We start from the raw sequence: 21,456 nt of genomic DNA, 5'->3' as shown, positions 1-21,456 counted from the left end.
ACCCGTCTAAACAAGGCATTCTGTATAGGGTATAGCAAATATGGCAGTCTCATGAAACAACAACGGAAATCTCCACATTTCCAGTTTTTTCCCTCAAAATAGTATTTTAACCCCCCCCTCAAAACAACATTATCTTGTAACATTAACTTGATCTCCAAATTTCGACTTTATTCTCAAGTTCGACAATATATGTTTTGTATTAATTTGGCCCCAATGGTCCTTCTTACTCACCTCGTCTTGGATTTTCATGCAGAAAAAGCAGCGTGAAAGATAACGGGAAGGGATTATTGTGGGTAGAAAGGGGAGGAGCCAAAGACTTTAATTGGAAGTTACAGGCTGAAACTGTTCCACAGTGTGGTCAGTGACATCTCCATGAGGTCTGTGCACACTGACTGTGTTATAAGTATAAGCAGGTGTACATAAAAAAAACAGCTTTACCTGCAGAAATATTAAAGTCTTTAAGTGAGGCTTTTTTTTTTTTATTATTTACATTACGGAATTCAGATTGCATTAATATTGTCTTTTTTATCATTATTGAAATTACTTTGTAATTGGGCATAATTATCATCTCTACAAGTTTCCGCTTTAAACAGCCATTTGAAGCAATCACAATGATCAATCAACTTTCTGATTTTTTTGTGGTTCAGGGTTTGTCCTGCCTTTTACAATTGATCAGTCATAGAATGTGGCTCGTTAATGGCTTAAAGAAAACTGTTTGAGTGGCTTGTTACAAAAGACCATTGTTTCAAGCATGCAACTGAAGGAATTGGATGGTTTGTGTGGTATGCTTACTGTAAGGAGAGAAACATGAATTTGATTTGCCAAGTCAGAGTTGTGTCCTGCTTAATTTATGCATGGGTGGATAATCCTCTAGTAGATAAAGCAGAGCCACTTTGGGTCGGTCTGTGCTGATCATCAGCATCACAGGTAAAAGTCCCAAGGTTTTTTGTGATTAAATGTAACTAAATGTTTCTTTATAAAATCAAACCAAACAGCAAATACTCCAAAAAAGCAGCAGTCATGTTTGTTATAAGGAAGAGTTTTATTATATCATAATTATTTAATCGTTGCACAGCATGATGACAAGGTCTTGTTGATAAAGACACATTATGTTTCTAATGTTATATGTTCCACCTTCAGTGTGCAGAAACAAACACACCTTCAGTATCTTAACGTCTTGAAATATGTCAAGCCATATCTGAATATAAATACAGTTTTATGCAAAAGTACTTCACCAGTACAAGTATTATAAAAATATTTAATATTTGCAGAGATTAAAATTCCATGAATAAAAACATACAAGACAGCATTTTTATCACTAATTACTTCAAATACACAAACAGGTTTTTCTTGCAGCATCATACAATATCTACCATATCAAAATGTAAACATGTTGTTATCCTCAGCTGGGCCCTCCTAACACAACAAGTCTTCTTGTTGATTCAAGGATCCGGCACATTGTCCACCTGCAAGACAGCAGCTCACATCAGACATTTTTAACTAAAAACTAATAAAAATTCAACAGAGACAATAAGGCTGCATAAAAATTACTGTTATATGCTGTTGGTAGGACAACAAGTGCTTCTCCAGGAGGTATGTCGACCTTTGTCTCATCTCTGCTGCACCATTGTACTGAAGGACCTCCAACAGTGAAAGCCCACCTTGCCTGACAAACTCCTCTGCCACCTGAAGAAGAAGAATACCACATCACGCAACAGCTTAGCAATCATTAGAGTTTAGTTTCACTAATAACCACACTTACCACTGGACTGCTGACAGTCATCATGAACAGGATGTCCAGGCTCCGAATCACCATTTCCTGATCAGCCATTTTAAGTGTGGCACAGAGTGCAGACAGTAAACCAAGCTGCATGAGCTTGACACAGAACTCCTTTTTCTTGTGGGCAATATTAGCCAGAATCCTGAGAATCTGAGTGTAACAAGCAAGAAAAACAAAAAACAACAAAAACACAAAATCAAAAAACACTTTTTTCATCCAAAAGGATGCAAGACAAAACCACAACATTTCTTATTATATGCCACTATGACTTAATAGTATAAGAAGCAGTTATATCAATCATAGTACTAACCATAGTATTAATGCCTTGAGAAAATGGGAGAAGTTGGATCAATCCTGGAACCAAGTTTAGAGTCAAGAGGGCGGAGCAGAATTCAGTGGAGTGAGCTGAGATGGAGAGAGGTAGAAAACACAATGGGACACGTTACTTACTCCACAGAAAACCCTGATAATTATGATGCATCAAATCTCAGATGTGCACAGAAGGAAAGTCCATCAGTTCATATAAGTTATTTTTCACAATCCGATAACCTAAGAACAAATCTCATGCACAAGGCAGTCACAAGCATTTTATTCAGTGTTTGAACAGTTACACCAAAAAAATACAATGTTTTCTTGCACAAATCTACACTGAACTGCGGCAAAGCAGGAAAAATATATTGCAAAACGGTTCTATTAGTAATGATGAGGTGTACTTCTGTATGGCTGCAGTCACATTCAGAGACGACTAAAACAAGAGAGCCGTACCTGTGAGGTTGTTGAGGACCCAGACGGTCTCTCTGGCCAAGGCTGGCAGGGTGTGCAGGTAGGCTTGAACAAGTGCACACAGAGAAGCCGGCAGATGAGCATCACTCAGGTGAGCATTCAGGTCTTCCACCGGGCAGGAGGACAAGAGGTTTCCCACACACCTCAACAGAGGCCAGATGAGCTGAAGAAGACATTAAAAGCTTCTGTGATCCAAGTCAGATTAAAATCTAAAGTTGTTATTTTTACTTTGTTCTGATGCTTAGGCAAATGTGCGATGTTGCTGTTTTGTTTCAGTTCCTAGATTCTTCACTTGACTTTTAGTAATAATTAAGTCCTTTTACTTTCTTTGGAGGTAGCTTAGCATGAAATTAACTAATCTACATTATTAATTCAATGATAATTAACAAATGCTGAATTTGTGCAATGTAAGAAAGAATTAAAGATGCATACTTCTGACCATGTTTTCTAAGCAACGCTTGCCCATAAATTTAGCCAGTGAATTTGATGCTTTTCAGCAGGAAAACCTCTGATGTCGAGGCTTCCTTGAACGCACCAGTCAAAAAAGCCATGCAAGCAAATTAGCACTGTAAGTATTGACTGACTGTTCTGTTCTGTTTCAAGGAATTTTTTTAGCCTTTAAATTGACTGCCATATTCTTTAAACCAAATATTTGCATGATGAGAAACACATATGATTATTTGTTTGCTTAAAAGTAAAAAAAAAGTCTTAATGAGTGTTAAAAGTAAATAGTGGATTTGATCATTCACTTCCATACCAGCTCGAGCCCATCTTCTTTGTTTCCCTCGGTCACAGCACCACCTAGTGACACTAACAAGGAGCTGCACTGTGACAGGGCACCCTGAGCCAGCAGCTCTTTGTTATCTTCTGTGCTGATAAAGGCACAAAAGACATTCAGTAATTTCCTACAATAGCAAATCAGCAAAAAAAACAAGACAAGTTTTGGACACTTTCCTAAACTTCTCACCTGCATATGAGGTAATGGAGACACCATGCACACTCTATGGCAGGAGCCAGGCCGAACTGTGGGTCGGGGGTAAGGACGGATAACAAGTGTGAAGGCAAGGTAGACTTGAGGACCATCCTGCAGACACAGAGGAAGACAAAAAAAAAAACAAAACAACAGGGTAAAATGTGAACAAAACATTACTCTGACATTTTCTGCGAGATGAGGAATGCAGAGGCTGAAGACGTGAAGAAGTGCATTATTGATATATTTACGGGATTATCTTCTCGGGTGCGTCTCTGGCCTGGAGAAGCTGAGAGAGGGTGAATGCTGCAGCTTCCACTACTGCAAGGTTGTGTCGTTGGTTCTGGACAAATACACAGTAACATGTTACAAAGACGTGTAGCAGTGACACTCCTGTCTCTCTATGAATCGCATGTTTGAGTAGATTTGGATTCAACTGGATTCAACGATTCTACGAATCGGCAGTACAGTAAGGATATTAGTGTAGACAGTGAGCCTTCGTAGTTTACCTCTATACAGCTGGTCAGAGCGGGAACGATTCCCTGAGCGAGGAGCTTCTCTCTTACCACATCACTGTCTGGACACATGTTACCAAGTGTGTAGAGACACAGCTCCTGTGTACGTATAAATATACGCACATTAAGGAAGTCAAAAATCTTCTGCATTTTTAGGTCATACTATATCACAGACTGCCTGCACTGCATGGAGACTTACTGTAAACTTAGTGCTTGGGCCAGACAGGTAAGTGAGCAGGTAAGGGGTAGCAGGCAGACAGGCTGGAGCCACATTAGTGTGGGAAGAGTGAGAGAGCTCGTGAAGACACCGAACGGCCTGCAGGCGGCACTGAGCATTAGAGCCAGTGAGGAGGCCGACCAGCAGATGCATACTGTTCTCGTGCCTGAAAGTAAACACAGTTTCACACACAAAGATGAGGAAGTGACTTAAAGGTGACAACGTAATTTAGTCTCTTCCAATATGGCAACAGAAGCCACTACCATACTTGATAAAGGTGAGCTGTGCAGATGGGTCCCGCAGAACTTTACTCAAGGCCTTCAGGTGTGCCTCCTTATCTGTCCCGCTGTGTTGAAGTTTGTGGAGCAGACTAACAATGTCCTGGGGAAATATGAGAGTGGCAGGCTGAGTTCAGATCTATTTTACTGAACCTACCAAAAAAATAATCTAAGACAGGCATGTCAAATTCAGTTTACACTGTGGGTCACATACGGCCCAGTTTGATCTTAAGTGGGCCCGAGTAGTAAAACACCCCATTGTGTCAGTGTTAATATGTTTAGCTACACTTTAAATCCCTGAGAAAACTTAAAATAAGACAAAGAAGCCATTTCAACAGTAACCTCTCTGGAGCCTTTCTGTAATAAAATTACAGAAAGGTTCCAGTAGTTCTTTGTCCAGACTGTCCTGTACTTACAAAACAATGTTTTTGTTAATTCACTGAAAATGTTCTTTTTTTTCACCAAATTTTCAAAAGATGTCAAAAAACAGGAACTTTTCTTTCATATAATTATTAGTTTAGCACGAATGATCATGTGGGAGGTCTTTATCAGCAGTAAAAGATGTAAAACTTATGAAAACATAGCCTATAAGTTGATTCCCTCCTTTACATCTTCCAGCTTTCAAGTGGGCGAGATTGGAGAATTCTGGTGTCTGGGAAATTCTTGTGGTTGACAACCCTGATCCAACACAATATCTGATACTTACATGTCCTCCTGGGGCTGTGTCCATGCTAACGTCCAGCTGCTCCTCATCTTCATTTAGCAGTAGTCTCTTGCTCACCAGCTGCCTGTCTCTGCGTGCCTGTCTCAGTGCTAAAGCATTCAGGCAGAGAAATGTCACAACATTTAACCTTCAGGGATCATACTTGAGTGTTTAGTGTACATATGCTGTACAAAACATGCCTCTGTCTGAGATAAAGCCACCATGGGCAGGCCATGCCTGTGGGGAAATAAGTTAAGATAATGCTAAATCCACTTAGGTTTTTAATCCTTTTAAGCCAGTGTATGTCACCAACACTGCTCTATTTTATATTAAGACCTGAACATGCGAACATCTCAATTTTGAATACAACACTGAATTTGGAGTAGGACCGAAAACCTATATCAGCACAGGAACTGTTTTTGCTGTTTATGTTTTGTAAAAATACCTGGAGATGAAGATATAACAGCTAACTAACAGTTCCTCAGGGGTGTCATAAAAAAGAGCTGTATCTTTGTAATACAGTTTAAAAAAAAAGTTACATGTGCACATTATATAAGCCTATTTCACACTTTATTATGCACACTTGTTCAGCTGCTTGGTAAATACAAGTATCTAATCAGACAATCATATAGCAACAACTGAGTTCATTTAGACATGCAGACATGGTCACGATGGCCTGCTGAAGTTCAAACTGAGCATCAAAATGGGGAAGAATAGTGATTTAAGTGCCTCTGAATGTGGAATGGTTGTTTGTGCCAAATTGGCTGGCTGCGTGTTCCATAAACTGATGATTTACTGGAATTTTCAACACAACCATCTCTAGAGTTTACAGAGAACGGTCTGAGAAAGAAGAAAAATGCCTTAATGAAGCCAGATGTCAGAGGAGAGAGTGGCCAACTCATTTGAGCTGATGGGAAGGCCACAATACCTCAAATAACCGCCCGTGACAACCAAGGTATGCAAAAGAGCATCTGTGAACGCACAACACGAAGTAGATGGCCTACACAGCAATATACAGCTGAGGCTACAATACCAAAACTTCCCAGGAATCCCACCTTATTGAATCTGTGCCACGATGAATTAAGACATTTCTGAAAACACAAGGGGGTTCAACCTGGCTCTAGCAAAGTGTACCTAATAAAGTGTCAGGTTAGTAGATGCTGGAGAGGTTTTGGAGACTGGTTGTATGTTCGTGTGGTATAGTTAGGTGACCTGTTCATTATCCAACCTGTGATTTCTACCAGTTAAGAAGAAAGTGGTTTAAAATAAAGTAAACGATTATAATAACGTGAAATGAACTTTACATAGTGTTAAGATATTAATAAAATAATGAAGGTTACGTTGAAGCTACAGTTCCAGCTAGTTTCTGTGGAAGCTAAACATAGTCACAGAGCTAAAGGAAAAATGAGCTCACTACTGAATGAACAGGGTTTTAGTTATAGACCAGGGTTAATCTACAGTATGTTTGGGAAACTGAGCCTCGGTATTTAGCAGACACACCTCTCTCGTTCTCTCGCCTCTTCAGCCTGAGCTCCTCCAAGCTGCCGCCTGGTCGTCCGGCTTTGTGACGAACTTTGTTTAACCTCCACATTTGACGGCCAGTAACGACTGTAACTGTAAAACTTCACTGACAGTTACTCATTGTATGGTTAGTGTGTAGCTATGGTATTGGGCAGGCTTCTTCGTCCTTGTTTAACAGGGGTAAAACAAACGTCTTTTCGCTGCATTAGCGCCACCCTCCGGATTGGTGTGGAACAGTCGTTTTCTCGGCTGACACCCTCATACGAAACGGCAGTTTTAGGCCTCGTCTCTCTTAATAATCTTAATTTGTCTCACTGAGATCCCTGACACATATAAACATATAGAGTATCTCCTACAACACAGCAGAATCTCCAGAGCTCATCAAGTCAAGCATTTTCCCTTAATTTTTAAGCAGTTTAGTGTTTGTGTGCACAGTGGCGGTCCTAGCCTATTTGGCGCCCTGGGCGAACACTCCCTCTGGCGCCCCCCCCCCCCCCCCCACCACACACACACACACACACACACACATATGAAGACAGAGAAAATATAGTATGCAAACGGCTACTAAACAGACATCATAATTCATCATACAATGAGAACAGGACAAATCAACAATTGACACTGACTAATCACTATTATATTAATATTATATTATTGTATATATTGTTTGGAGTTTAGTCTGTTACTGTAACTATTTTTACCATTTCTTCTTGGAGGAGCTGTAACCCACATAATTAAGAAAGTATTCTGAAAGTTTTAGGATACATGACCTGCCATTATCCAATGACACATCTGCTTACCTGTATCTTTTGCTCGTTTCTCCTTGTAGGAGCCATAATTAAATATTGAATTTTAATGATCACTGGGTTTTCATTTGTTTGGTTGCTATGGTGATGTGTAACAGGAGTCACGTGTGGGTAGCGGTGACATTAAGAGGCGTTGTCAGTCTGTCATTCACTGGTTTGATTTTGACAGAGAGGAGGGCTGGGTAGCTGTAGTTTTTGTTGACCGCAGCACAACGAGTTTCCCCTTGTTGCATTAGAGCCTGTGATGTTTTAAGAGTTTGAATCATGAGCCGATCACATTGCTCTGTAAACTTTTCAAGCACTTTAATAAACAAGCAAGCAATTCCACCCTCTCGCATTATTGCGTAAAGTTGACAGCGTCAGGCAAATAGGCAGGCTCAGTCCCCGGCCTCTAGCGACTGTGGAAGTCGCTACACTCCTCCTCTTCTTTTCTTTTTAAACTTTAAAAACGGGTTGTGTGTGAGACTTTAAATCAACAAAATATAAAATATACATTTTAAATTGTTATTGATCCCTTTACCCCGAGTCCTAAAGTGTATATTTATTTTCTTACTCTTAAATATTTATTGTTCGTTTACTTGCACTGCTGTAACTGGAGCCTCGTCGTCTCGTCTCTCTATATACTGGACTGTATGTAGCGGAGATGACAATAAAGTTTACTTTGACTTCAGCAGCGAGCAGGCGCACCGAGGGCTCTCGCGCTCACTTTTTCGTGTATTGATTATTGATTGATTGATTGATTATGCTTTATTCATCCCGAGGGAAATATAGAAAAACATCGGTACAAATTATAAGTCTTTATCATAGTGTCTGGTGTTTTCGTGTTGTTGGTTTGTTTTTATTTTGTTTTATTTTGCGAGTTGGTTATTAGATGCTGCTCCAGCCAGCCAGAGAATCCCCCGCCACCCCGCCCTCTCCTCCCTGTGCCGCAAGCAGCAGGCGCACCTCGCAAACGGAGGGCGCCCTTACTCCCAGCAATTTTTAATTTTTTTTTTGCCGATGCCCGTGATGCCGCCCCCCACCACGATGCCGCCCCGGGCAACCGCCCGTGTCGCCCGTATCTAAAACCGCTACTGTGTGTGCACAAAGAACAGGATTTTTTAAGACTTGGGACGGGTACAGCTGACAAAAACCAAAAAAACCCTATGGCGTTTAATTTGTATTAAAAACATAATATACAATCTATATATGAAATTTTTTCTCAAACATTTAAAACTTTAAAAAATAATGCTCATCGCACACATAGAATTTCCCCTCCTTTCCCATGACAGAACAGCTGACATGTCAATTTGAATAAATATACATCTGGTTAAAAAAAGTTTGTAATTTTTTTTTTTTTTTTTTTTTTTTACAAAATACCAAAAGACAGCTATAGGACAGGAGTAAACCTCTTAATCAGAATCACACAGTTTCACTTCATTTTACTACTTAAATCTGCATAAAAATATGAAAGGTGGTTTAGAGAACCTAGCTCAGGATTATCATGAGGGAAATTCCTGAGAACGAAACAGAATCCATGTTCATAAAAACAGACGTTACTCAATTAAACCCCATCTGAATTTCACTATGAGGCAAAAATATTTCAACAGGTGATCATCAGTTCCCCAAAACAACCATGAAATGTGCGTGCCGTGAAAATGGCAGCTACCATAGAAACACTTAAGTAAAAAAACACAAACCCAAAACCCATAAAAAGATAAAAATGTACCAAAAATATAAAAGACGGATCTTTAAAGTTTTAAGTCATATTCTAACTATTGATATATGATCAGAAATCGGAGGACATGATGTGCCGCCCTCGTCCTCTGGGTCTGCGGGGATGACGAGTCACACATCTTGATGATTCTTTGATGATTTCTTCTTCTTCTGTGGAGAGACAGACATGAGGGTTATGATCCGCCAACGTTGAGACTGGACACATTTGTTTTCTAAGTTTCGATCTGGGGCGGACTGAAGTAGCGTGATACCTTTTTGTGGGAGTCGCTTGAGGCGGTTTCTGTCGCCATGGCGTCTTGAATTGAATCTACAGGTATTTCTGGGATGTCGGCTGATTTCAATTTGCTTTTTTCTGAGGACAAATGCAAAGCAATTGTACAAAACCATCAAACTACATGTTTTTAAGCTATGTGTGGGTTGTTTACTCACTTCTCTTCTTCTCTGTTGGAGAACTCGTTGCCTCTACGTCAGGTGGAGGCAGCGGCTCTGTGTTGGCGGGATTATTTTTCTTTTTCTTCTTGACACTCTTGACCTGCTCTGTTGTTTCCTCTACCTTATTATCTATTATATCCTCAACTACCTGCTCTCTTTCTTCATCAGGTTTTTCTTTTTTCTTCTTCTTTGATTTCTTTTCATGCAGTACTTGTTCTGGATTTTCCTCACCATTAAGGAAGTCCCTTTTCCTCTTCTTTGCCTTCTTTTCTACAGACGTCTGCTCTAAAGTCTCAATTTCTTCAGCTTTTTGCTCTATATTATTTGCTATGTCTTCAGCTTTTTGCTTTGAAATGCTTTCACTCTCAAATGTCAATGCATTTTCCTCACTCCCTGTTTTCTTCTTTTTCTTCTTCTTGGCTTTCTTTTCTTCTGCTATGTGGTCTGAGGTTTGGTTGTTTTCTTCCTGTTTGCTCTCTGTGTTTTTTTTCACTTCCTCAGATACCTGCTCAGAATTTCCAGTCTGTGCCAAACTTCCCTCACTACCAGCCTTCTCTTTCTTCTTCTTCTTTTGCTTCTTTTCTTGTACCGTTGACTCTGAAAGGGTTTTCTCGTCAGCGTTCCCTCTTGTGTTTGTCTCAATCGTCTCATTTCTTTCAGCATCATCTTTGGTTTCTTTTGCCTTTTTATTCACCTTTGGAGGTTTTTTAGCCTCCTCCTGCTTCGTGTCTTTGGTTTTTCTCGTCTCTTCGCCACATTCCTCTTTTCCATCTTCACCCGTCTCATTCTTTTCCTCCTTGTCTGCAATTTTCTCTTTCTTTTTCTTCTTCTTCTTGGGCTCAGATGTTCTGTCATCAGTTGTTTGTTCACTGGGAGTTGCAGTTTCCCTGTCCTCTTTTATTTGTTTGTCCGCTGGAGATGAGAGGTTCTGCTTTTGGCTCGGAGTGCTTGAGGTCACAGAAATCACATTTTTTGTCACATTCTTCTTGGTTGAGCTTGTCTTTGTTTTTTTTTCAGTCACATGTTTCTCGCCACCCTCTTCATTGTGTTTCACTGTCCCGTTACTCTGTTTAACTGGGGTTCCAGTTTTCGCCGGAGCCTTAGCCCGGGGTTTCCTGACTCTCTTTTTCGGGGGCTGAGGAGCAGAGGAGTCCAGAGCATTGATGGCATTCATCTTGACTATGTCGGCATCTGTGGACAGAGAAAACACAGTAAAAACATCAAACTGTGCATGGTGGAACAAATGCCTAAAAGCAAACATAAACAGTGAGCAAACAGTAACTATACACAGCTCTGTTTGGATGAAATCACTGTTTTCCATGGTGAGGTTGTTCATGGGTGGTGCTGCACTGTGTGGTGGTTGTCTTTCTCTCATTAAGTGGAGGGACCAAGCTTTCCCTTCATCTTCCATCACTTTGTACATTTTCCACACACTCCACAGTTTATTCCACCTGAGTTTAGACTCCTTCCACCATGAACACCTCGCCTGAATGCTACATCTCTCAATAGAGTCTCTCAATAGCGTGCTTTGACATTAGCTTAAATGAGGCATATTTTGCTTATTTCCAGCTTTACACTTTAATTCAGAACCTGCATTAGAGCATTGCATGATTCTCATTTCAATAAAAACTTGAAATATAAAATTCAGCCTTTTCCTGAAACAGGTTATATTAGTTCAGACTACGCTAAGGACCCCTCTTCTAACAAGGCTAATTTCATCTGATTGGATCTCTAACAGATCAAACTTGTTGGAAAAAACACAAAACTCACCCACGTGTGTGCTGATAGCCTGCAACTTAAAATAATTTCAGTACATTAAGGGAAAAATATCCATTTGATGTGAAATGGTTCAGGTATCTGAACTGGATGTGTCCTGGTTGCTCCTTAAGTGAGGTGTTTTGGGCAAGTCAAATATTTCTAGCCTAGCTTTGGTCACTTTGTTGTCCCCTTGGTAGAGCTGGATGACAATGCCAGGGAGGAAAAGCTGGTCTGGGCATCTTTGATTAGACTGCTGACTTCCATTTACACAGCAGAAAAAATGTTGTGTACAAGCCCCTGTTAATAGGTACCTTATGTGTATTATGATGAAGTGAAATTAAATCTGTGGTGCAGAAAGTGCCAAACAGAAAGGCACGAGGAAACCACAACCTAGTCAGCCAATCGTTTTAGTAGAAAATATTCAATTTGCATTTCTCTTCAACACATCTCAACACAGAATGAGCCGCAGCTCATGTCACCAAATCTCACCAAACTCCCTCCAAACCCGCCTGCACTAACAGAAAGCACTCATAACCCCCTCTTCATTTTTCTAGGATTCTTTTCATCACCTCATCCTTGACACGCTCGCCCATGAATAATGCATTCAGTGACTCTTTCTCTTTCAAACAGACCCTCACCTGTCATCTGTTGGAGCAGTTTCTTCCACTTCTCCACATCCAGACTGCTGTCAGAGTCTGAATCATCTGCACCGGCAGTCACAACTTTGTCTGATGTTCGGCTCTTTGATTTCTTCTCCCCTGGGACTTTTTTTGCAGCTTTTCCCTCACTTTTTTTCTTGTTTGCTGGAACAGACTGGGAGAAAAAAAAAGAGGAAGACTAGCATGGTTGGTATAGTCCAAGAACTGCCACGAAAAGAAATTAAAACAAAATAAAAATTCACCTTTTTTGCAGTTGTGTCCTTTTTCTTTTTTGATGTAGACTTTGCTAAACATAAAAAGTGCAAATGTGTTAAAATGCATTCAAATATGCCAACCTCCGGCCTCAAAATGTTTACTGCTACAAACTGAGCTGCATTTTCTGATATGTTAGTTTTTTCACTAAGCTGTCGCCCAAAGTCTTTCCAAATAGTGCTTAATAATTTTGTAAGCATGAACAGCTGGATCAGGACACACATATACACAAATAAACAAATGTAAAAAAAAGTAGTATCTCAGCTCCAACTTCAGCTTTCTAATTTAATTTGTATTTAACAAAGAAAAAGAACAATATGAACCTTTAGTTGGAGTCCTTCCTTGATCTGCTGAGTTTTTAGAGTTACTGTCAGGAATAAAAAAATAGTTAGTATCCAAGTTATTACAAAATAAGATTTTTAACCAGTGGGCTTTGCTTCTGAAAAGCACTAAGAAATCATCCTTACTTCAACCATGATGTGTAGATGTCGAGTAGTGATACTGATATTTTGGTCTCCCCCTGTAGAAAATCAAAATTAAATGTTACAACTTATTAAGAAGTTTGAAATATACAGCGGGAGTATTTCTCGGACATGGTACAGTAGTCTGAAAGAGATGTCAGCATATAAAGACATAAAAACATGGCATTGTTATGGTTATGTGTCAAATTTGAATGAAAGCAGACTCCAAGAAGCTGGTTAGGAAGGACTTGAGTTCACTACAAATGAATAAACTAGAATAATAAACACGTTTACAGAAAAGGACAAAGGCTCTAGGTGCTTGTTGAAGCTACTACATTTTGTGGAATATTTACAAATTCAAAAACCTCCTCTTTGGTTCTGATTTGGGGAAGAAAAATCAACAAGCCTTCTTGGTCTGTATTACATTTGCAATGACTGCAATCTCTGGGCTTTTTTCTTAGACTTTACCACAAACACCTTTTCCTGGCCGCAAACTCTCCCCACTCATTTAAATTGGCCATATGCTACATCCTCTTTGAGACACTGGAAGCTCTTGGTGAGTAGAGTCTAACTGATGGTATTTTTATGTCAAGGACTTGATTAACTTTAAAGATAATCTGACTTTTTCTGTCTTTCCTCCAGCCACAGTCCCTCTTACAGAGGTCTATACGAGGTGAAAGGCGAGAAGACTCTGTGCTTAAGCAAGAACAGAAACATTTATTTCAAGCACATTAATTGGTGAAAGGTACACAGACTCTTGTTTGGCCTGTAAGGGTAAAGAGCTAAAAGCCTTTCAAGCTTTTTTTTAAGCTAGTTTTAGCACACAGCAAGGGGAGGATACATTTCTGGGTATATTTAAAGTTATATACACACACAACTATGTTTATGCAGAAAAATAGAAACACGTGGCAGTCTAGTTGTTACAAAACATGGTCAGATTGAATTGAGCAAACTTTCTTTCCCGTCCACACTTCAGAAAATGTTTTTTTGTGGAAGAGCATGAGGTGTGAGTAGAGGGGGTTATTGCAAAGAGCAGGAAGACTTCATGAACTTACTGACCACCGGGCTTTCAAAGTGGCCGGTGAGCAGCATTTGAAACATTGTAACAGTTACAGTTGCTAAGTGTGTGTGTGTGTGTGTGTGTGTGTGTGTGTGTGTGTGTGTGTGTGTGTGTGTGTGGTGAACAATGTTGACCTGTGGGCTGTGCCTCTGTAGCTCATCTGCAGCTGAGCGATAACCATGCTCCTTCAAGTGGCGGTAGATCAGCGGGATCAGCTCGTGCTTTGATGCGTTCACGGACATATTCGAGAAACTAAAAAAGGGCGATCAATCAAACTAAGGCTAAGCTAACGCAAGTGGTATTTTCATATCAAAAGTATCCTCATGATGCTCAGAATTGCAGCTTCTGAAACCCGCATGTTACCATTTTGAACTCTGACCCAAGGATGTGATTCTTTTCTACCGCTGCAATGCACTGTGGGAGATGTAGTAAGCAGGCGTAGCAACGCTGTCAGTGGTCCGCGCAAAAATATCACGCATTCAAACAGGGCCGTGCAGAGACGTTTATAGGGGCGGGTGCTCAAAGCTAAAAAGGGGCACATTGAACCAGGCTGAATAACAACAACACACATTCATCAAGAATCTAATATGGGATCGCATCATACTATATCACTGTTGTGAGGCAAAGCAAACGTAGCCTATGTTTTACCTGATGGGTCCAATGTTGCTGTTGAGGGGTTGCTGCTGCTCCTGCTGCTGATAGTGCTGGAGGGCAGGGCTGTGTTGATCTGAGACTGTAGACATTAAAAAGTCCATAGGAGAGATGGTAGCTGATTAAACAAGTGTCATGAGATAATAACAAAATGCAAAGATTGGTGACAGCACTTGGAACCATAAGGCAACAAAAAACTGAGAAATAAACTAGACCCTGCCTGTGAATCACTCTTTGCCTCTCTTCCTCCTTCCATCCCCTCATCTCATCTATCACTCTCCACTTGCTGTCCATCTGAGAACAAGGCACAACTTGCTATTGCAATAAACTATTATTTAATTATCCACACTTAACAACTCTTACACTTAATCTATAATAAAATGATGACAGAAAAATGTTATAGAAGCAAAACATTTCAGTTGTGCTTATTATTATTTTTATACTGGAATACCTCTCCAACAACTGGTACATGTGTTAATGTTACCTGTGCTCTTTGTAATCCAGCTGCTGAGGGATCCACTGCCTTTAGTAGCCTCACACAGCTCCTACTGTTTCCTCCTCATGTCCTTACCAGCCATGTCTGGACAATGTTATATTATGAGTAATAATTTAAAAATCCATATACATAAAACACACACATGCATGCACACACAGTGACATTTTAGACCTTCTTCAGAATACTGTATATACTGTGGGCACAAGTTTCCATCATGGTGCTGATCCAGAATCCTTCCCTTATTATTTATTACTAGAGCTACAATAATAAAGCAATGAGGGGAAAAAAGTAATAAATTTATAATAATGTATTTATGATGATTCCATTTGTTTCACTATCCACTCTGTACAGGGAGAAAGCTTATTACATTTTTAAACTGTAGAGATACAATAATTTTGCTGCTGTAAAATCTGCATTTTGTCTTATTTAAAATATAAATCTAATATAATCTGTTTCTTAATGTATGTTCTTTAAAGTACAGCGTGTTTTTTTTTAAATATTATAATTATAATAATGCATAATTATGTGGACATGCATATTAGATCGTTTTAAGTGAAATATAAGCCCTCCAGAAAGGCAGGAAAAGCCCTGTAACTTACTTTAAAACTAAATATGTTCCCTAAAACGGTGGACAGAGCTACAGACCCATGACAGCCTTACCCAGTGAGCCAGCAGCTATGACCAGCACTACTTGTGCAGTTAATAAAAGGACAGGTAAAGTTTGTCGCGCTGTTGCACACACAGCACGCTCATTTGTTTCAGTTCGTCAGTTGCCACAAGACAACTTACCAACGTGTACGTAATAAGCTATTACTCCTGTGTGCTTTAGACTACAGTGTGCGCTGTACACCTACTTACTGGTTTTGTCGCATCAGTCTGTGTGTCTGAGGTAATTTGTGTTTCTCCTACAGCTCCGGACCGCAAAAAATGCGCGTGCTCTTTGTGAGCTCGTTCCCGACTCGTAACCAGCGCGTTCTGCCGTCAAGGGCGATCATTGGTTAATGGTGATCATGTGACTGATGCAAGCCAGATCCTTTTATTTAGCAAAAATGTGATTAATAGTTAAATATTATTGTTGAGGGGCACAGACAGGACTCCACACGCACACACACATTTAAAAAAAAAAAAATTAAAAATTAAAAAAAAAATTGCCTCAACAAAAGGGCACTTTGGGCACCCATCAGGAAAGGGGCGGGTGCTCAAGCCCCTTCCGCCCCCCCCCTGCACGTGCCTGCATTCAAATGAACTTAACCTGTGTACACGATGCATTTCGATAAGGGGCTAATAACGGAAGTAGTTTATATAGTCTGTTAGTCATATGTGTGTCAGAGTTTCTTTCAGCTGTCTTTTCACCGCATTTTAAAGCCATGTCATAATGACAACTGACATTAGTATTAAACCATTTAAACCAAATCATTTTCTTTTTATATTTGTGTTTTGCTATCTGCCTATAACTATCTTATGTTCAGGCCAGTTTAGGCTCAGTTTTACCCAAAGAGGGGAGGATTTTCATGATGTAGACTAATCATATTTTATTAATGATGTTCTGCAAATTTACTCTGATTCTACCGGTAAAATGCAGACATCTGATCTACCCTTCTATTATTATAGTTTAACTACCACAAACACTTTTAATATAAACCAAACAAACAATATGACACCTTTGTAGCGTGGCATGCTTCTAATGGGCAATTTCTTTTTATAGCTACTACCTAAAAGCACCAAGTATACAACTGGTTCCTTTCAATTGCTCCTTCCGCTGTGCAAATGTTTGCATGTTGCATGTAGAAGCAGATAAAACATGCTGTGTGCTAAATCTTTGTCTTCAGTGTAAAAGATCTTTTGCGTTCTGCATAGTGTGATAAGCTTGATCTCTTTTGTCTGTTACATTCACCCGCCACTTCCTTTTGCCTGCAGAACAGGCATAGATTTATCAAGTTGCTAGAAACATTTTTCTGAGAATTTGGGCCATATTGACATGATATCATCCCACAGTTGCTACAGATTATTTTGGTTGGATATCTACAGTGTGACACTCCTGTTCCACCACATAGCATAAGGGTGCTTTATTGGATTGAGATCTGGTGACTGGAGGCCATTTGACTACAGTGAACTCATTGTGATGTTCAAGAAACCCCTTTCATATTATTTGAGCTTTGCGGCATAGTGTGTTATCCTACTGGAAGTATCCATCAGGAAATGAGTACACTTTGGGTATAAAGGGACAGCAACAATGCTCAGGCAGGCTGTGATCAGTTGGTGTCCCACACATCATTACCAAATTTTGCCAAATTCTACCATCTGAATGTTGCAACAAAATAATTTAGATTGTTCAGGTAGCATATGGGAAATAAAGTTTCCATTTCCTGGTCATAACTAACAGGAGTTGCACCTGCTGCGGTCTTCTGCTGCTGTAGCCCATCTGCTTTGGGGTTTAACTGATTGTGTGTTCAGAGATGCACTTCTGCATCTTCATCTTGAGTTGCTCACATGTGATTGGCTTATATTTAGATATTTGTGTTTATAAGCAGTTGAACAGATGTACCCAATGAAGTGAGTGTATATGTGTGTCTTATTGTAACAGACTCTGTCCCTCTGTTGAGATGTTCTCAAACCTTACAAATATGTAAAAACTGGAAACTTGTAGAGAACAAAATCCGCCTCAGCATATGTTAAAAGGCAAGAAATGAACTGTAAGAGCCAACATAAACTGCTGGCTCATATTCAGGAAACATAACCCGTAAGTCTTAAAATACACCTTCCCTTTATGTCTCTGTTAGCTCTCTCTTGTGGCTCTAGGTTTCTTGACTCAGTTCTCTTTTTTAATCACATGTTAGAATAAAACATTACCCATCCACATAGCCAGACAATCCACAAGCTATTCAAACAAGTGAACAAGTCAGCAATGTCTCAGAAACTGCCAGAAAGGTCAGTCAACTCTATCAGGTGTATTTGGATATAGGTCTAACTTTTTGCTTTGGTGTGGGAGGACATTGATGGTGATTGGGCATGGGTACATGCTGCCAGTGAAAAGATCTGAGAAAGTTGGCGGTGAGATCTTAGGTCAAACTAAAGGAGAGTATTGGGTAAGCAGGGGGTCAGTAAGAGCAAGGCAGCTGAAAGAGCCTCATTCATCAGGGAAAACCAGAAAAGGAAAGCAGTGTGTAGTCCAAGCTCAACGTCAGCACTCAGTGGGTCTCACTGAGCTTGATTTCACCATCTTCCACAAGCTTGCTACCCCTCATACTCTTCTCTCTCTCTCTCTCTCTCTCTCACTCACACACACACACACACACACACACACACACACACACACACACACACACACACACACACACACACACACACACACACACACACACACACACACACACACACACACACACACACATTTAGTTTGGACAACCCACAGGTTGTGAGGCTGACTCAGCTCCCATTCTCAGAGTGTTGATGGGACAGACCACCAAAGTTTTGTGGAATAAAAACAATTTTAATTTGTAATATTTAAAAGTGAGCAAAGAAAATGTAATATTTAATTTGCTCACTTTTACTCCAAACAAACATTCCAATATATTAAACTGGGTATTGATGAGTGTAAGAAAATGGATTTTAGCTAAAGTTACTGCTGGAGGGAGGACCAAAAGACATCCTTGAACACAAGGAAAAAGAAGTAGTACACTCCCCTCTGCTCTGATGGCACGTTTCTGTAAAATGACTGCAGTATTTGTACAGGCTGCACTTGTAAATGGCAGCCTGTTTCACAGGAAATAAATTACGCTGGATACATTAAGCAGCTCACATCTGTGCTCACTCTCTATTTAATTACCCGCTATAGACGGCAAGGTCTGGGTGTCACAACCTGTCATCGCTGCCACACTGGTGCAACAGTAAAACTGGTTAAGTGGAAACACTTACACACATGTGATTAATAAATATATAAATGAATAAAAAATAGCATAACTGAGCTATACTTTTTTTTAACACCCTCTCCTTAGGGATTCTTCACCGAGTCCCTTATGATGTATATCCAAGGGGCTTTGCAGGAGAGTCCTAATGAACTGCTATGCCTAGCCTTGCCAACCAGGTGCTGCTGGAGCTCCACATGAGCCAAATCAAACACACCTTCAGTGACGGCCAAGGCCATGTGTTTAAGCCCTTCCTCTGATTTCCACCTGCTAAGGGCTGATATGTGGACTTTAAAACCCCACCAGTGAGAGGAAATCTTGGAGATTTTTAGTCTTTATTTGAGTTAGAAATTAAAGTTACCATTCTTAAACACTTGATTCTGGCACAGATCTTGTGACATGGCAACTACTACACTGTAAAAGGCAGCCACACAAGTTCACAAAGAGAAACTGAGGCAATAATAATGCTGTTAGCAGAATCTAAATGCCGTTCCTGTTTTTGGTAAATACAATTCTTTTCTTCTGTGTAACTTGTAAACTGAGTCAAAAAATTACGCAAATTAGCCATACTAACCTCCCTACTTTCTTATCTACAGTGCTCTTATTCAGTTACTTCTCTCTGCATTTGAATAGCTAATATAACTGTATGTAGGTCCTTGTTTTTGTCGAGGACTGTTTATGAAACTCACCCGAGAGAGAAAGCGTCTTTGGCCTTTAATTTGCTCCCAAATAAATGACCTGTAGTTGAAAGATTGATAAAAGATGAAAAAGCCATTTTGAGTAAATTCTGAAACAAGGCTCCTATTGTATAAAGTGGAGAGATGACAAGCTGAGCATGCTGAAGTACAGGTTTTGCCTCAGAGTTGGCACACAGGAGGAAAAAGAACACTTCCATCCAGTCTTACTCAGATTAGAAAATTGGGGTGAGAGGTGGGGGTAATGTGGGGGTTTACCGGCAGGGCTGCGTTGATTAGAAAGGGGGTAGTGTTCCTAGTGAAGGGGAGCAGCCGTATTCAGTAACAGCACCACTTTCTTTAGCCAAAGCCAACATCTGCTGCCGACCGACACAGCAGTCTCTACTTCCCTTTAAACTCATTGTCGGATTTCTCAAGGCCTTAAAATCCTGCTTGGAGCTGGTTTGGACCGGGATGTAAAGATGAGAAAATGCTGTGAAAGTATAACTTTGGGTTATTAAATCCAAATCTTTTAGGGTGGGTCTGCTATTGATTTACTCTTTATGTGACAGAGAGGCAAAAACCTCAGAAGCAACACAGGAGCTGAAAACTACCTATACCAGCAAAAGCTACAATTGCTATTTATAACTTTATGAATGATTTTCTCCAGATTAAGCTATGAAATCCTTAAAAAAACTGCTCACAGTTTCTGTTTTATGGCTCCACTGTTAATTAGGGGGTAGGAAAATGAAGTGTTGTTAAATTTATGATACTTCACAGCACTTTGCTCACATCCTCTGGAAGAAATTGGCAAATTAGGAGGGTAATGAACAGCCAGTGAACACAATTAAATCTCAGTCTGAGAAATTCCCATGTAGCAGATTTAAAGGTTGTTACCCCATAACAAGCTTAATTGGTTAATCAATAACTAAAATAGTGAAATAAGTGTCTGAGAATGTGAAATTTAACTCCCACAGCAACAACTCAGAATGTGTGGTTCCTTAGAGCAGAGTGACCTTCTTTAACATGCCTGAAATGACCGCTTACTGGAAATAGACAGCTGCGGTTTACGAGGATATTAAGAAATTCCATTTTTATTTAAATGTTTTAAAAACATGAGCCTAGCGTAAGTTAAAACAAACAAATAACTTTAAAAATAACCTCCAGAAACCGAGCACGATGTTTATTCCGGGTCCGTGATTTTCTATTACTGGTGCATTGTAAGGTTACTCATTCCGTAAATTCTGTCATCAAACCATTTTGTGGCTTAGCCTTGTGTTCCTAGTGAAATTACTTTGGCAATATGACAATCCATAAAAGAAAGAGCAAATGTGGGAGGCGAGCAAGAATATATCTGCGGTATTGGCCTATCACAGTCTTTTTAGACTTCAGAGTCTCCCGGGTTCCTGGGGACGTGGCTCTGTTAATATTTGTGGATGTGAGAGACGTGAGTGTTCGTATACGTGTTGTTTGCATTGTGGTCTTGGATGTGAGCAGAGTTGTTGTCAGCCTGGCGAGCTGCCGCAGTTACAGCTCTGAGCGGCAGAAAACAGATGAGTCACATCTTATAAGTGTGACTGCCCAAAGACCAGGAAACTCTCTTTCCTCTAATTTTTTGCATACTTTTGAGGAAAAGCAGTAGTATCACAATCATGATATGTAATGTATTCCCTCTAGAACAGCACATGAATAAACATGATCGTGTAAAACTTCAGGCCCCTTTTCCTCCCTCTTTCTCAGTTTGTTCTGTCATAAAGTCTAAAGCTCCGCTCTAAAGATGCCTTTCCTGCTTCAAGACAAACATGCCCACCGACCTCAG

General features: G+C 40.0%; 2 protein-coding genes across 4 annotated transcripts; both read right to left on the bottom strand.

Moving 5' to 3' along the window:
- Positions 1–1,244: 1,244 nt before the first annotated feature.
- On the bottom strand, positions 1,245–6,982 carry tmco6 (transmembrane and coiled-coil domains 6). 2 transcript variants are annotated; one of them, XM_039617858.1, is made up of 13 exons: positions 6,747–6,982; positions 5,250–5,356; positions 4,534–4,646; positions 4,248–4,431; positions 4,043–4,147; positions 3,785–3,876; positions 3,531–3,647; positions 3,321–3,435; positions 2,546–2,726; positions 2,091–2,185; positions 1,763–1,930; positions 1,604–1,686; positions 1,245–1,466 (listed from the first exon to the last, which is right to left on the bottom strand). In XM_039617858.1, the coding sequence occupies exons 1-13, from the start codon at positions 6,835–6,837 to the stop codon at positions 1,403–1,405; spliced, it is 1,515 nt and encodes a 504-aa protein (XP_039473792.1). In that variant the 5' UTR covers positions 6,838–6,982; the 3' UTR covers positions 1,245–1,402. The 2 variants fall into 2 exon arrangements, with proteins under 2 accessions (XP_039473792.1, XP_031600536.2); XM_031744676.2 differs by having other exon boundaries at positions 1,552–1,686; positions 6,747–6,981.
- Positions 6,983–8,669: 1,687 nt separating this feature from the next.
- On the bottom strand, positions 8,670–14,305 carry tcof1 (treacle ribosome biogenesis factor 1). Of its 2 annotated transcripts, none has more exons than XM_031744641.2 (8): positions 14,046–14,305; positions 12,858–12,910; positions 12,714–12,757; positions 12,381–12,424; positions 12,118–12,292; positions 9,719–10,912; positions 9,541–9,641; positions 8,670–9,439 (listed from the first exon to the last, which is right to left on the bottom strand). In XM_031744641.2, the coding sequence occupies exons 1-8, from the start codon at positions 14,151–14,153 to the stop codon at positions 9,401–9,403; spliced, it is 1,758 nt and encodes a 585-aa protein (XP_031600501.2). In that variant the 5' UTR covers positions 14,154–14,305; the 3' UTR covers positions 8,670–9,400. The 2 variants fall into 2 exon arrangements, with proteins under 2 accessions (XP_031600501.2, XP_039473786.1); XM_039617852.1 differs by having other exon boundaries at positions 8,670–9,436.
- Between the last annotated feature and the right edge of the window lie 7,151 nt (positions 14,306–21,456).

The sequence above is a fragment of the Oreochromis aureus genome, linkage group 2 (assembly GCF_013358895.1).
Source record: "Oreochromis aureus strain Israel breed Guangdong linkage group 2, ZZ_aureus, whole genome shotgun sequence".
Lineage (NCBI taxonomy): Eukaryota > Metazoa > Chordata > Actinopteri > Cichliformes > Cichlidae > Oreochromis > Oreochromis aureus.
The sequence above is the reverse complement of the archived record's forward strand: the minus strand, read 5'-3'. Positions and strand labels throughout refer to the sequence as shown.